The sequence below is a fragment of the Lasiodiplodia theobromae genome (assembly GCF_012971845.1).
Source record: "Lasiodiplodia theobromae strain AM2As chromosome Unknown scaffold_29, whole genome shotgun sequence".
NCBI lineage: Eukaryota > Fungi > Ascomycota > Dothideomycetes > Botryosphaeriales > Botryosphaeriaceae > Lasiodiplodia > Lasiodiplodia theobromae.
Genome location: NW_023336494.1, coordinates 273,517 through 286,297, shown reverse-complemented (window position 1 = coordinate 286,297; position 12,781 = coordinate 273,517). Strand labels below are relative to the sequence as shown.

Here is a 12,781-nt window from a genome sequence, read left to right as displayed (position 1 = left end):
GTTTGCATTCCACTCGCACGGGAATCTGCAGTTGGCAGGTTAAGTAAGGGACTGAACAGCGCAGTACAAACCACCCGAAGCGCCCCTGTGTGACCTGAGCGACGAGCACATAGTAATACAATCTCAGCCAACGTTGCAGCCCACAATCTTACTTAGACATCAACATTGGCGAATAATCTTTTCCGCATACTCTGACGTCTCCTTGATACGCCACACAAAAGACTTGGAAAGCTGCCGAAAGCAATTGCATCAAACATATCTTGCTGAATGGTATCTAACAAAAAGGAAAGAGGTATCGTAACCCATTAACAACCACGCGAAAACTCCAGGGATATCATAAAAACAGCATCCACCCGTCAACTCATTTCATGCTGCACATCTCTCAACCCACACCTCCCCTGTGCGACTGTAGCACTGACCAGCTTCTACTCTTCGCTCCGTGCTGCCCTCGTCGCAATTCTTCTTCCCAACGACGGCTGCACAACCCTCCTACAAACCCTCCATTCCCCCCTTCGCCTTAGCGGTACTGCGCATTCTGCACGGGCTTGAGCTCCTCGTCGGCGCTCGGCGCGAAGGACGACCTGTCGCCGTACGGGCCGCCGTAGCTGGTCTGGCCATAGGTTGCCTGGCCGTAGGTTGCCTGGCCGTAGTTCGCCTGGCCGTACTCCTGCGCCGACAAGTTGTTGTTGGTCGGGTTGGCGGTGGGCGCGTAGTGGCCCGACTTGGAGGCGCGCAGCTGGCGGTCGCGGCGGAAGACGGTGACGGAGTAGATGAAGAGGCTGAGATAGAGGAGGCTGCAGCACCGAGCGTTAGTTTTCCATGAAATCGACTGTGGTATATTTTTCTGAGGGAAACGTACAATGCGGCGATGCCGAAGATGCTGACGTAGGCGCGGCCGTACGAAGCGTTGCCGACAATTTGCAGGACCACGATGGCGACCCAGAAGAGAGTTTGCAGCGTGTTGATGATCAGGAAGGTGCGCGGGCTCAAAGAGTGGCGAATGTATTGGATCATGCACCAAACGTCGAGGAGGAGGGAAACGGCGAATGCGGTCATGAAAACGGCGACGACGCTGAGCGACAGGTTAGCGGCCGAGAGTTTGGCTAATTGAGTGCTGCAACTTACATCTTTGCCGCGTTGATCGTACTGTCATCAAAATCTTCATCCAGCTTGTCGTTCGGGTCCGATACCAAGACCGAAAGCGTGAAGGCGTAGAGGGCGATGATGATTAATGTGAGGCCATCGCGGAGGATCCAAATCGGCAGCAGAATGCGCTTCTTCCAAGGCGAAGTCTCACTCGTGTAGCGTGCCATATTGAGCAAAAAGTCGAAGTCTGATTGCGCGGGACGTATGCGTTACAAGCAAGCGCGGTGTGGTTCGGTATAAATACTCGTGGATGGCGATGCTCAACAATGTACTGAGTACAAGAAAATTTTCTGGGTGTGACACAGTTCATATAAATCACCGGACCTATGGTGATCGTGCTTGACCGCTGCCTGGAATTACTTTGTGGCTGCGGCTGAGTTGTCTCGACTACTCCATCCTTCGTTGCTCCGCCTCTCATGTGCCAGGCTGTCAGGCACCAGTCTGCCCTGCTCCCGTGCTCTAATATCGAAGCGCGACGGAAATAGCATGCGGATTGCCCAAACAAGGAAAGCCCCTCATGCTTGGGCTCTTTTGCCGAGCGGGGCTCTGCAAAAATCCCGCCGTCTTACTGGCCGAATAAGCGCGCAGGATTTTGGGGGCGAAGTTGCACTGGCCTTGGCAGTGCCGTTGCTAAGAACACAGCCCTAAACACACTTGCCGATCTCCACACGCGCTATGATACAATAGACTTCTGCGGGGCTGGTCACCGCATACAACTGCGTCAGAGCTCGCCTACCTTGCACTGCCTGATGGACCCCGTGGCTGAAGCCTAAACGATCATCGTCGCAAACAAAAGGAGAAGATATTACTGTATTTCTGCCAGAGCGAGCCGTCTAGAGGACGTTTCAGAGGAGTGAACTAGAGGGTCTTCGTGCCGAAGGTTGTTGGAGTTTGAAAGAGGATAACGCTGCTTCGCGCTTCTGCGATGCACCTGAAAGGACAAAATACCACCCGCAAACGCCGTCACGCCTAGCAAATCCGTACAACCCAGACACCCAACAGTGGCCATTAGACATTAGTCTGGGGTGCAGAAGCTTTCGCAGCTTTCCGAGCCTTCATCATCATGATCTTCGCCACAAGGCGGCGCCACAGAGCTCGAATACGACTGCGTTTCGAACGTTTGGTAGAAGTATCATCTTCTTTGATTATCGGGACCGGTTGCAGCGGCTCTGCAGAATTGGCCTTTGAAATTGGTCGTCTGGAAGGGCTCACTGTTCCGGTCTTGAATTCGGAGTTCGAAGCTTTGCGCATGTGCGCTGACTCATCACTTCCGTTATCAACCGTGATCTTGATGGTGGTTGACCGGCGCCTGGTGATAGGTACTTCATACACGGCTGCTTCCTCGGGGACTCGCATCACGAAAGTCGTCTGTTTGCCGATGGGTGTCGCATCCCCTGGGAAAGTGCCTGTGGAAGTCTGATGCGCAACGGCAATGGCCGGCATAGTTCTAGCGGGTCGGGAAGTCGACTGCGATGAACTGGAGGAATTGGAAGACTTGGACTTCGCACGTTGGCCTTTACCAATCGCAGGAGCTTCATGGTGAATGACGGAGCCCCTCGGTTGCTCTTCCACGATTGGGACTGCCCGCGGGACCTCTGTGGAACCCGGATCCTTGACAGCGTCCGGAACGGCGTAGACTTCAGGCTCTGAGCCAAGGCTATGGTCACCGTCGTAGCCGAACGGGTGCTGGAACAAAGACAGAGGAGCTTGAGGCTCAATGTCTGGGAGAGTGGGAGAAGACTCGGACCGGGAGGCCACGCGGTCATTGATGTCGGACATGGCTTGGACCGCCGTCGAAGATGCTGAGAAGAATGGTGGCTGCCGAAGATACCCTCCGTTGGCTGCTGGGACCCAGAATTGACGCTCGGGCAGAAGTATTGGTGCGACTGGAATCTTTATTCGCGTGAGTGCGGCTCAATTATCCAACCGTTTATCTCGTACCTGGTATTGGAGAAGAATAAACAGCTCTGGGAGAAGTATCCGCGGCAAGCTGACGATAGGATGGCGACGGTGTAAAGTGGTGCGGAGTGAAAGGAGAGAAGGAGAGGCAAACGTCCGGCTTGCAAACACTTGCGGAAAGCTCGCATGACGCCTTTGTTGTTCTTGCCATATTGGGGGACTATGGCTCTTGACGGCCATGGAACGCGGATGCTAGAGCCGCCACGCGCTTTCCTAGGCTATCAGCCTCCCGTCACCCTTGGATGCGACGGCTCGCCAAGACTTTAAGCTACCGTGAGCGATGGTGTTTCCCGCAGTGACATGTGTCAAGATCCAGCGTCTGCTGCGAGCGAACCAGCGGTAGCACAGACCGTTCCCGCATGGCGTAGCAGGCATAATTTTGCAATGCACGCATTGGCGATGAAGAATTCGATCAATGCAGGCCGGGTTAAGAAGCGGGTGGGCGTGACTTGAGGCGAGCACATCGCTGCAAGTAAGACGCTAGCAGAACAGGGAAGCGCGGGTTCCATGGAAAGAAGTCAGAAGTATCAAGCGGCGCCGGCTCGCGATGAGGCACCATGACGCTTGTCGGCGTTCACGCCTGACTCCTCCGGCGCCGGAAAGGCGGGGCGCGCCAGAGGAGGGCGGGCCCGCTGGCCTTTGCTGGAAATGCAGGTGCCCGCATCCCGGCGCATACTTTCACGTCCACTCGCCTCCACACCTATCCCGCAGCTTTTCTCAAATCCTCGCGCCGCGCTGCCTCAGCACTCCACTTCGTGTCACTGTGACCCCGCCGCTGCCAGCTCCGACGCACATACGCCCAGCGCAAGCTCTGCTGCGGTCCCCGCCTGCAACCCCGCCGTCCGACCAACGAGCTCAGCTCACCACAGCACCTCGCACAACCCGCCATCGCCACATCTTGTACGCTGCACACGAGTCTGCCTCTCCACCTGAGACACACGTCGCTAGCCTCGAACCGAGATGGCCTCGACCTCCGCTGCCGCCGGTCTTCTGGGCCGCCAGCTCAAGCACATGCAAACGGATAAGGACATTCCGGGTATTAGTGTCGGTCTCGTGGATAACAACGTCTTCGAGTGGGAAGTCATGCTCATGATTAACGACGACTGCAAATTCTACGGAGGTATGTAAAAGGCCGGTTTGGTTCGCAGCAGTTACGCTACCACTGTGGCTTCAGAGTCCCAGCGGCAGCTTTTCGCGTCACCTGTCCGAAGCGCCTGAAACACGGCACTGTGCTAACTCATTCATAGGCGGCTTCTTCAGAGCGCGTCTTTCTTTCCCGTCCGAGTACCCTCTGCTTCCTCCAAAGATGAAGTTCGAAACCCCCATTTTTCACCCCAACAGTACGTCGCCCCGCTCTTCGTGAATACAGCGACCTGCGCGAAGCACGCCATACCCGCGCTTCCGTGCCGGACATATTTCCGAAAATAGTTCCTGCGTTATCCATTACTGACGGGTCTTCAGTCTACCCTAACGGCGAGGTTTGCATCTCGATTCTCCATCCTCCGGGTGATGACAAATACGGCTACGAATCTGCATCGGAGCGTTGGTCGCCTGTTCAGACGCCTGAAACAATCCTCCTCTCCGTTATCTCTATGCTCTCATCACCAAATGATGAGAGCCCTGCTAATGTGGAGGCTGGGAGACTCTGGCGCGATGATCCCAAGGAATTTAAGAAGAAGGTTAGGAAGTGCGTGAGGGATAGCCTCGAGGAGGGCATGTAAGAAGGACCTACAGCATTCGTAGAAAGCATGGCGCCACTTCACTCCAGGCCTTTGGACCGGATCTGGATAAGTGTATATAGGTGGGCTGGGCGGGTTTGGTCGGCGTATGAGAAACATGCATGGTAAGGCGTTAAAAGGTTCGTCTTGCCTCCCACTTATTATTCCTTGCACCAGATCTTCTCACATGATCTGTTTATGACGATTTCCATACGAGGATATGATTGATTCCTCATTTTTCTGCTGATGTATCGGCATTTATTGTCAAAAGTGTTTTCACACGGATTGCTGTTACGCTTATTCCAGAAATACGAGTACATCTATCCTGTTTCTGGAAAAATGTGAATTTTCCTGCGAATACAAGGCATTGTGGAGAGAAACTGAGCTGTATAACTTTCCATGACTGTGCCGATGGTTGAAGCTTCACTCCCCGAGCCAGGAGTTACATAAATTCGACCCGTTTCGTAAGTGTTTTGCACCACAAGGGCTTGGGCAGCTGAAGTCTCCATCTGGATGCAGTTGTATTTATTCTTTCAATCTCACTTTTCCACTTTGATATTTGCTTCGACTACACACGGAAGGCGACAACATATTTTCAACTGTAAGCCATTAGCGGTAAAGTCCTGGTGTGACCCAATGTACCGTTGCAAACATTCATATCATAGCAGAACCAGTCCAAGCTGATTCCAACTCTCATATACTCGCCAAGGCGGAGATATAATGGCTTGACTAGCGATTGAACACTTTGCCGGCTGTTAAGTTAAACCCATGGCCTTAAGCATTTTAAAGTTTTATCTCAGGGAGGCCCTCAGCGGCAGATAGACTTTCTACGACTGATATACAGTCATTCATAGTTTCTAGAAGAGATGGAAACCGGGCGGTCGGCCAGCTGCGCAACGAAACGCGCCGACTGTGAAGCAATGCCTCCCTAACAGACGTTGCGCTCAAAAAGGAAAATCGAATGACGTCAGCATGCCCGTTCTGGCAAGTTGCGTCAAGCGTGCGTCGGCACTCTGGAAGGCCTGTTGGCAGCACGGTGAAGGGCAATCGCTCTCCAGCAGATACGCACAGCCGCGTGGGAGAAGAAGCGAGTCTGATGAGGGGGCAAAGAGGTAGCCAAAAGCGTGCGGGCGGTGAGGGTTTGCGCACGGTGATTGGCCGGTGGAGCTGCAGTCGCGTCACGGGAAGATCGGCGGCCTGGCACAGTAAGATAAACCGCGTTTTGACCCTAGTCGCGACAGCAATCCTCTGTTCACCTCCGCCGACGCACCCTCTCCTTCTGCGAAACCACAAACTCTGCGCGCCCGACGCGTCGATCCCAACCACCATCCCCCCATCGCCTAAACCCTGCATCGGCGAGCGCATTCGACGCGTACACCATTTCGACTATTTAAACCGATAGTCCGCGTGCCCAAACGGGCAATATGGCGCCTTCGCGCAATCGCATCTCTGAGGTCGCCTCGACCGACGTGTCCATGGTGGACGCTCCCGACGCGACTGACGACTACACTCCCGACCCTCAGGACACTCCCGACTACACAGTACGCGTTCATCGCCGTGTATGCGACGCGTTCAGATACTGACGTCGCGCTAGGATTCGGACTCGAACCTGAACACCGCCACCCCTAGCGAAGCAGGCGATGCAGCACCCTCGGACGGTCGCAGGCGTCGCTCGGAGGCTTTGCAGCTCCGTAAGAGCGTGCTTGGCAAAAAACACGACCGTCTAGGCGAGTCCAAGGTACGTCCCTCGCGTCTCAGTCTGCGACACGGTCTCATACCTGAACTTCGCATTTAACATTGGCGCAGGAAGATGACTCTATTCGCCGATTCCGCTACCTGCTCGGTCTCACGGACCTGTTCCGCCACTTCATCGATTCAAGCCCCAACCCCCGCATCAAGGAGATCATGGCCGAAATTGACCGCCAAAACGAAGAGGAAGCCCACAAGGCATCTAAGGGACACGCGCGTAAGGGCGGCGCTGGCGGTGACCGTCGCAGGAGAACTGAGAAGGAGGAGGATGCGGAGCTGCTTCGCGAGGAGAAACACGGTGGTTCCAGTGACTTGACCGTCTTCCGCGAATCACCTCCGTACATCCAGGGTCTGATGAGGGATTACCAAATCGCTGGTCTAAATTGGCTCATCTCACTGCACGAGAACGGTATTTCCGGCATTCTGGCCGATGAGATGGGTCTTGGAAAGACGCTGCAGACCATTTCTTTCATTGGCTATCTCCGCTTCGTCCGCGGCATCACCGGACCCCACCTCGTCGCCGTACCCAAGTCCACCCTCGATAACTGGAAGAGAGAGTTCGAGAAGTGGATCCCTGAGGTCAATGTTCTCGTCTTGCAGGGCCAGAAGGACGAGCGTCAGCAGCTCATCAATGAGCGCCTCGTGGACGAGGGCTTCGACGTCTGTATCACCAGTTACGAGATGATTCTGAGGGAGAAGTCGCACCTGAAGAAGTTCGCCTGGGAGTACATCATCATCGACGAGGCTCACCGCATCAAGAACGAGGAGTCTTCCCTCGCTCAGATTATCCGTGTCTTCAACTCCCGCAACAGGTTACTGATTACTGGAACCCCGCTACAGAACAACTTGCACGAACTCTGGGCTCTTCTCAACTTTTTGATGCCTGATATTTTCGGCGACTCCGAAGCTTTCGACCAGTGGTTCTCGGGTTCTCAGGAAGATCAGGATACCGTTGTACAGCAGCTTCACAAGGTTCTGCGTCCCTTCTTGCTCCGTCGTGTCAAGAGTGATGTAGAGAAGAGTTTGCTACCCAAGAAGGAGATCAACTTGTACATTGGCATGTCAGAAATGCAAGTCCAGTGGTACAAGAAGATTTTGGAAAAGGATATCGATGCTGTCAACGGTGCTGGCGGCAAGAAAGAGTCCAAGACTCGCTTGTTGAACATTGTTATGCAGCTGAGAAAGTGCTGTAACCACCCGTACCTGTTCGATGGAGCGGAGCCCGGTCCTCCCTACACTACCGACGAGCACCTGGTCAACAACGCGGCGAAGATGGTCATGCTCGATAAACTGCTGAAGCGCATGCAGGCACAGGGCAGCCGTGTCCTGATTTTTTCGCAGATGAGCCGTCTGCTGGACATCCTGGAGGATTATTCCGTCATGAGAGGTTACCAGTACTGCCGCATTGACGGTTCGACTGCCCACGAGGATCGTATCGCCGCCATTGACGAATACAACAAGCCTGGTTCGGAGAAGTTCTTGTTCCTGCTCACCACTCGCGCCGGTGGTCTCGGTATCAACCTTACGACTGCGGATATCGTCGTCCTCTTTGACAGCGACTGGAACCCTCAGGCCGATCTCCAAGCCATGGACCGTGCCCACCGTATCGGACAGACCAAGCAGGTCGTGGTATTCAGGTTTGTCACGGAGAACGCCATCGAGGAGAAGGTTCTTGAGCGCGCTGCGCAGAAGCTCCGTTTGGACCAACTCGTTATTCAGCAGGGTCGTGCTCAGCAACCCACTAAGAACGCCCAGTCGAAGGAAGAGCTGCTGAACATGATTCAACACGGTGCTGAAAAGGTTTTCCAGAGCACCAGCGGCACTGGCGTTTTTGGTGAGGGTACGACTGACGACGACATTGACGCTATCCTGAAGCGTGGTGAGGAGCGCACCGCAATGCTGAACGCGAAATATGAGAAGCTCGGTATCGATGACCTGCAGAACTTCACCAGCGACTCTGCGTATGAGTGGAATGGCGAAAACTTCGTCAACAAGAGAAAGGAAATTGGCATCAACTGGATCAACCCCTCGAAGCGTGAGAGAAAGGAGCAATCCTACTCGATGGACAAGTACTACCGCCAGGCCTTGATGACAGGCGGCCGGACGGCAGACACGAAGCCGAAGATTCCCAGGGCGCCCAAGCAAATTCAGATCCATGACTACCAATTCTTCAACCCTCGTCTGCAGGAGCTTCAGGACAAGGAGACTGCATGGTACCGCAAGGAAAACAACATCAAAGCTCCCGTTCCGGAGGGCGAAGAAGCTGATCTAGAGGCTCGTCTGGCAGAGCAGGAGTTGGATCAGAAGGAGATCGATGACGCGGAGCCGCTGACAGAGGAGGAGAAGGAGGAGAAGGATCGTCTGGCAGCGGAGGGTTTCGCCGACTGGAACAGACGCGACTTCCAGCAGTTCATCAACGGATCTGCCAAGTATGGTCGGAAGAACTACGCCTTGATTGAAGACGAAGTGGACGGTAAGACTGCGGCTGAGATCGAGGCCTATGCGAAGGTCTTCTGGAAGAAGTACAAGGAGATTGCCAATTGGGAGAAGTACATCACTTCGATCGAGGAAGGTGAAGAGCGTCTCAAGAAGATCGAGCGCCAGCGTCAGCTTCTCCGTAAGAAGTTGAGCATGTACCGCGCGCCTCTCCAGCAGCTCAAGCTCAACTACTCCGTCTCGACCACCAACAAGAAGGTTTACACCGAGGAAGAGGATCGTTTCCTACTTGTTATGCTGGACAAGTATGGCGTTGACTCCGAAGGCATTTACGACCGCATTCGTGATGAGATCCGCGAATCTCCGCTGTTCCGCTTCGACTGGTTCTTCCTCAGTCGTACTCCTGTCGAGATCAGCCGTCGTTGCAACACTCTTCTGACGACTGTAGTCAGGGAGTTTGACGGTGATGGTGCAAAGGCCACAAACGGCACTGGCAAGGGTGGCAAGAGGGGTGCGGAGGATGAGGACGACGAGGAGAGTGAGGATGATACTCCGGCCAAGAAGAAGGCAAAGAACGGTGTCAAGGTGCGTTGATCAAAGTCAAATAATATACCGAGCTTGAACTAACGTTTCACAGAATAAGGCGCTGGACAGTGTCCGCGGTGGCAGCAAGTCAGCTTCTGCATCTGCCTCTCGTGCTAGCAGTGTTGTATCAAACGGCTCTGCTACCACGTCAAAGGGCAGCAAGTCGAAGGGCAAGAAGAAATGAGCGTGCTATTGTATCTTTTTATCATTGTTTATGACTCGGATTCGGGCGGGCGTTAAAGGTGTAAAAGGGCAAGACGTATTATGGGCCCGGTCGGCTCCTGACGGTACTCTGGGCGGTCATTCTTCACTGGGGGTATATCGTAGATTTGCTATCTGGCTCTGTACGTTATAGAGAAGAATGGTTCATTCTTGGTTCGCCGATGGGGGCCAATCATGACCTTATTCATCAGGCGGCCTGTCGCCGTGCGACGATGACGTATCACGCTAGTGCCTGGTAAATTTCAGACATCTAGAAAAGTGAAAAAAAGTCGCGATTGTAACGTGATTGCGCTTTTTTAGTGTTTGAGGCTTTTGCCTTGAGTTGAGGCCACGCAGGCCTCTCAGCCGCGCTGCACGATGACGCGCTAAGGGTTTCCTCGAACCAGATTCCCCGAACACGCTGGAAAGTTGACACCCCCGCGGAACTTTCGAGTCCACCACACAACTCGCGCCGCACTTCTGACCGCACCCGCCCCTTTACACTTTCAGCCAGATTTCCTCCCCTCGACCGTCCTTCGAACGCGCATTACACGAACCCGGCATATCCAGTGTACACTCTCCGCAGCAGTACCCCGCCAACGCGACTCGCGCAAATAAACATCCGCCTACGCCCTTCACGCGCAAACCCGCCACACCACCACCCCAACCAACGAACAAGAAAAACAAAACATGGCCACGACCGCCGTGATCTCGGCCGACGACGGCTCGATGGAGCCGACGCTGCAATCGGTGCTGGACCAGAAGACGCTGCGGTGGATCTTCGTGGGCGGCAAGGGCGGCGTGGGCAAGACGACGACGTCGTGCTCGCTGGCGATCCAGATGGCGAAGCACCGCAAGTCGGTGCTGCTGATCAGCACCGACCCGGCGCACAACCTGAGCGATGCGTTCAACCAGAAGTTCGGCAAGGACGCGCGGCTGGTCGAGGGCTTCACCAACCTCAGCGCCATGGAGATCGACCCCAACGGCAGCATCCAGGACCTGCTGGCGGCGGGCGGCGAGGGCGCGGAGGAGGCGATGCAGGGCTTGGGCGGTATGGGGAACATGATGCAGGATTTGGCGTTTAGCGTGAGTCTCTCTCTCTTCGTCGCCGCCATGATATTCGGGGACGGGGGGTAGACGTCGGCGAGCTGACAGATCTGGGGGATAACTAGATTCCCGGTGTCGACGAGGCCATGTCGTTCGCCGAGGTGCTCAAGCAGGTCAAGAGCCTGTCGTACGAGGTCATCATCTTCGACACGGCGCCGACAGGCCACACGCTGCGGTTCCTGCAGTTCCCGACGGTCATGGAGAAGGCGCTGGCGAAGCTGTCGCAGCTGTCGTCGCAGTTCGGCCCCATGCTGAACAGCGTGCTGGGGGCGCGCGGCGGGCTGCCGGGAGGGCAGAACCTGGACGACATGCTGGCCAAGATGGAGAGCCTGCGCGAGACCATCTCTGAAGTCAACACGCAGTTCAAGAACGCCGACATGACGACGTTCGTGTGCGTGTGCATCCCCGAGTTCCTGTCGCTGTACGAGACGGAGCGCATGATCCAGGAGCTCACCAGCTACGAGATTGACACGCACACCATCGTCGTCAACCAGCTGCTCTTCCCCAAGTCCGACAACCCGTGCGAGCAGTGCAACGCGCGGCGGAAGATGCAGAAGAAGTACTTGGATCAGATCGAGGAGCTGTACGACGAGTTCAATGTGGTCAAGATGCCGCTGCTGGTCGAGGAGGTGCGCGGCAAGGACAAGCTGGAGAAGTGAGTGTTGCCTCCGTTCTTTTCTGTTCGCTGTGGACACCTGACTGACTTTCTTTTTGCTATAGGTTCAGCGAAATGCTCGTCAAGCCGTACATTCCCCCTCAGTAAATGAATGCGCAACGGTAGCCACTGGTCGAAGAGCACAGTCGGAGTTATGCGAGGCAGTTGGGGCTATTGCAACGTCACTCGTGCAATATCAGGGATAACGAATGGGGAAAATGAGAATTGCAGCAGTTCTGGTGAGCGCATGGCGTTTGCGAGGAATTGATGGAGCATAACGGCCATTCGAGATAGCGATTGTCGTTCTGAGTGATTTGGTATACGAGAAAGAGACTGCATGGAGACTATGTTTTCTTCTACTGTAGAAGGGAGGAAATGTGGGAGCAGATCTAATGCCACTGAAAGACGCACATCAGCGAATGAACAATGACCAGTATCACTACATGGTTTCTCAAGAAGCTACTTCGTGATGATGCATAGTTTTCGTCTTGCTACCTCGGTAAGAGTGATCCGAACCGACAGGCAATCGGAGCTCCAAGTCCGACTCATCAAACCATCCGGACGCCATCTTTCGGACATGATTTTTGTTGGTGTTCTCGACGGGCGAAGGACTCATTCTGCGTCCCAACAAAAGAGTTGTAGATTTGGTTGATGGCGCATCATGGCGAGAGACTAAGGCGTGAAAAAGGTGTATAGCGAGATGGTGGTGCTATATTGACCTGCCCCTTCTAGGAGTAAGCCCCGCCTATGGACGGCTTTTTCCACGCGTTGTCCCGCAAAGACGCCGGCGCGAGGGCGACGAGAATGCGGAGAAGAGATTCTGTTCTTTTTACTTTTTCTTCAGGCGTCCGTTTTTGTGCTTCTGCTTATCCCGGAAGGGCTGGAAAAAAAGCAACGCGGTTGGCTTACTATTTCCATTTGTAGCTGTAGATGCGAAGGTTAATCACGTCGTCACTTTACGGTGCGGCTCCGCAACTTCTCGTCGCACTTTCTTCAACCACAGTGGCAAATTCCGACCATTTGTTGTTTTGTTGAGGACGCACAAATAATGTGAGATGTCTTGTCATCTAGAATGACGGCTCTCTGGGCAGCAGGCGGCTCGGCTGAAGACCCTTGCTTGTGGTCTAACCGGGCAGATCCGCGGCGACGATAGCCGAGAGAGGACTTCGAAAAATGACGAGCCTGGCATCAGTCCCGAGCCTCCGACGCGAGGCAGCGGTCAATG

General features: G+C 54.6%; 5 protein-coding genes across 5 annotated transcripts; 3 read left to right on the top strand and 2 right to left on the bottom strand.

Annotated features, from left to right (window-relative positions):
* Positions 1-517: 517 nt before the first annotated feature.
* On the bottom strand, positions 518-1,313 carry LTHEOB_8916 (Cys met metabolism pyridoxal phosphate-dependent enzyme; the record flags this gene model as incomplete). Its single annotated transcript, XM_035518446.1, has 3 exons — positions 518-794; positions 860-1,072; positions 1,126-1,313. 3 exons carry the CDS (start codon positions 1,311-1,313, stop codon positions 518-520), a joined length of 678 nt encoding a protein of 225 aa, XP_035369815.1.
* Positions 1,314-2,154: 841 nt separating this feature from the next.
* LTHEOB_8915 (Serine-rich repeat adhesion protein) lies at positions 2,155-2,925 on the bottom strand (the record flags this gene model as incomplete). The annotated part of the gene is made up of 1 exon (XM_035518445.1): positions 2,155-2,925. The coding sequence occupies one exon, from the start codon at positions 2,923-2,925 to the stop codon at positions 2,155-2,157; it is 771 nt and encodes a 256-aa protein (XP_035369814.1).
* A 1,140-nt stretch (positions 2,926-4,065) lies between these two features.
* Positions 4,066-4,826, top strand: LTHEOB_8914 (Ubiquitin-conjugating enzyme e2 protein; the record flags this gene model as incomplete). The annotated part of the gene is made up of 3 exons (XM_035518444.1): positions 4,066-4,225; positions 4,353-4,445; positions 4,567-4,826. 3 exons carry the CDS (start codon positions 4,066-4,068, stop codon positions 4,824-4,826), a joined length of 513 nt encoding a protein of 170 aa, XP_035369813.1.
* Positions 4,827-6,247: 1,421 nt separating this feature from the next.
* LTHEOB_8913 (Snf2 family helicase) lies at positions 6,248-9,777 on the top strand (the record flags this gene model as incomplete). Its single annotated transcript, XM_035518443.1, has 4 exons — positions 6,248-6,364; positions 6,418-6,561; positions 6,630-9,593; positions 9,646-9,777. 4 exons carry the CDS (start codon positions 6,248-6,250, stop codon positions 9,775-9,777), a joined length of 3,357 nt encoding a protein of 1,118 aa, XP_035369812.1.
* A 707-nt stretch (positions 9,778-10,484) lies between these two features.
* LTHEOB_8912 (Arsenical pump ATPAse ArsA) lies at positions 10,485-11,664 on the top strand (the record flags this gene model as incomplete). Its single annotated transcript, XM_035518442.1, has 3 exons — positions 10,485-10,880; positions 10,967-11,556; positions 11,622-11,664. The coding sequence occupies 3 exons, from the start codon at positions 10,485-10,487 to the stop codon at positions 11,662-11,664; spliced, it is 1,029 nt and encodes a 342-aa protein (XP_035369811.1).
* Between the last annotated feature and the right edge of the window lie 1,117 nt (positions 11,665-12,781).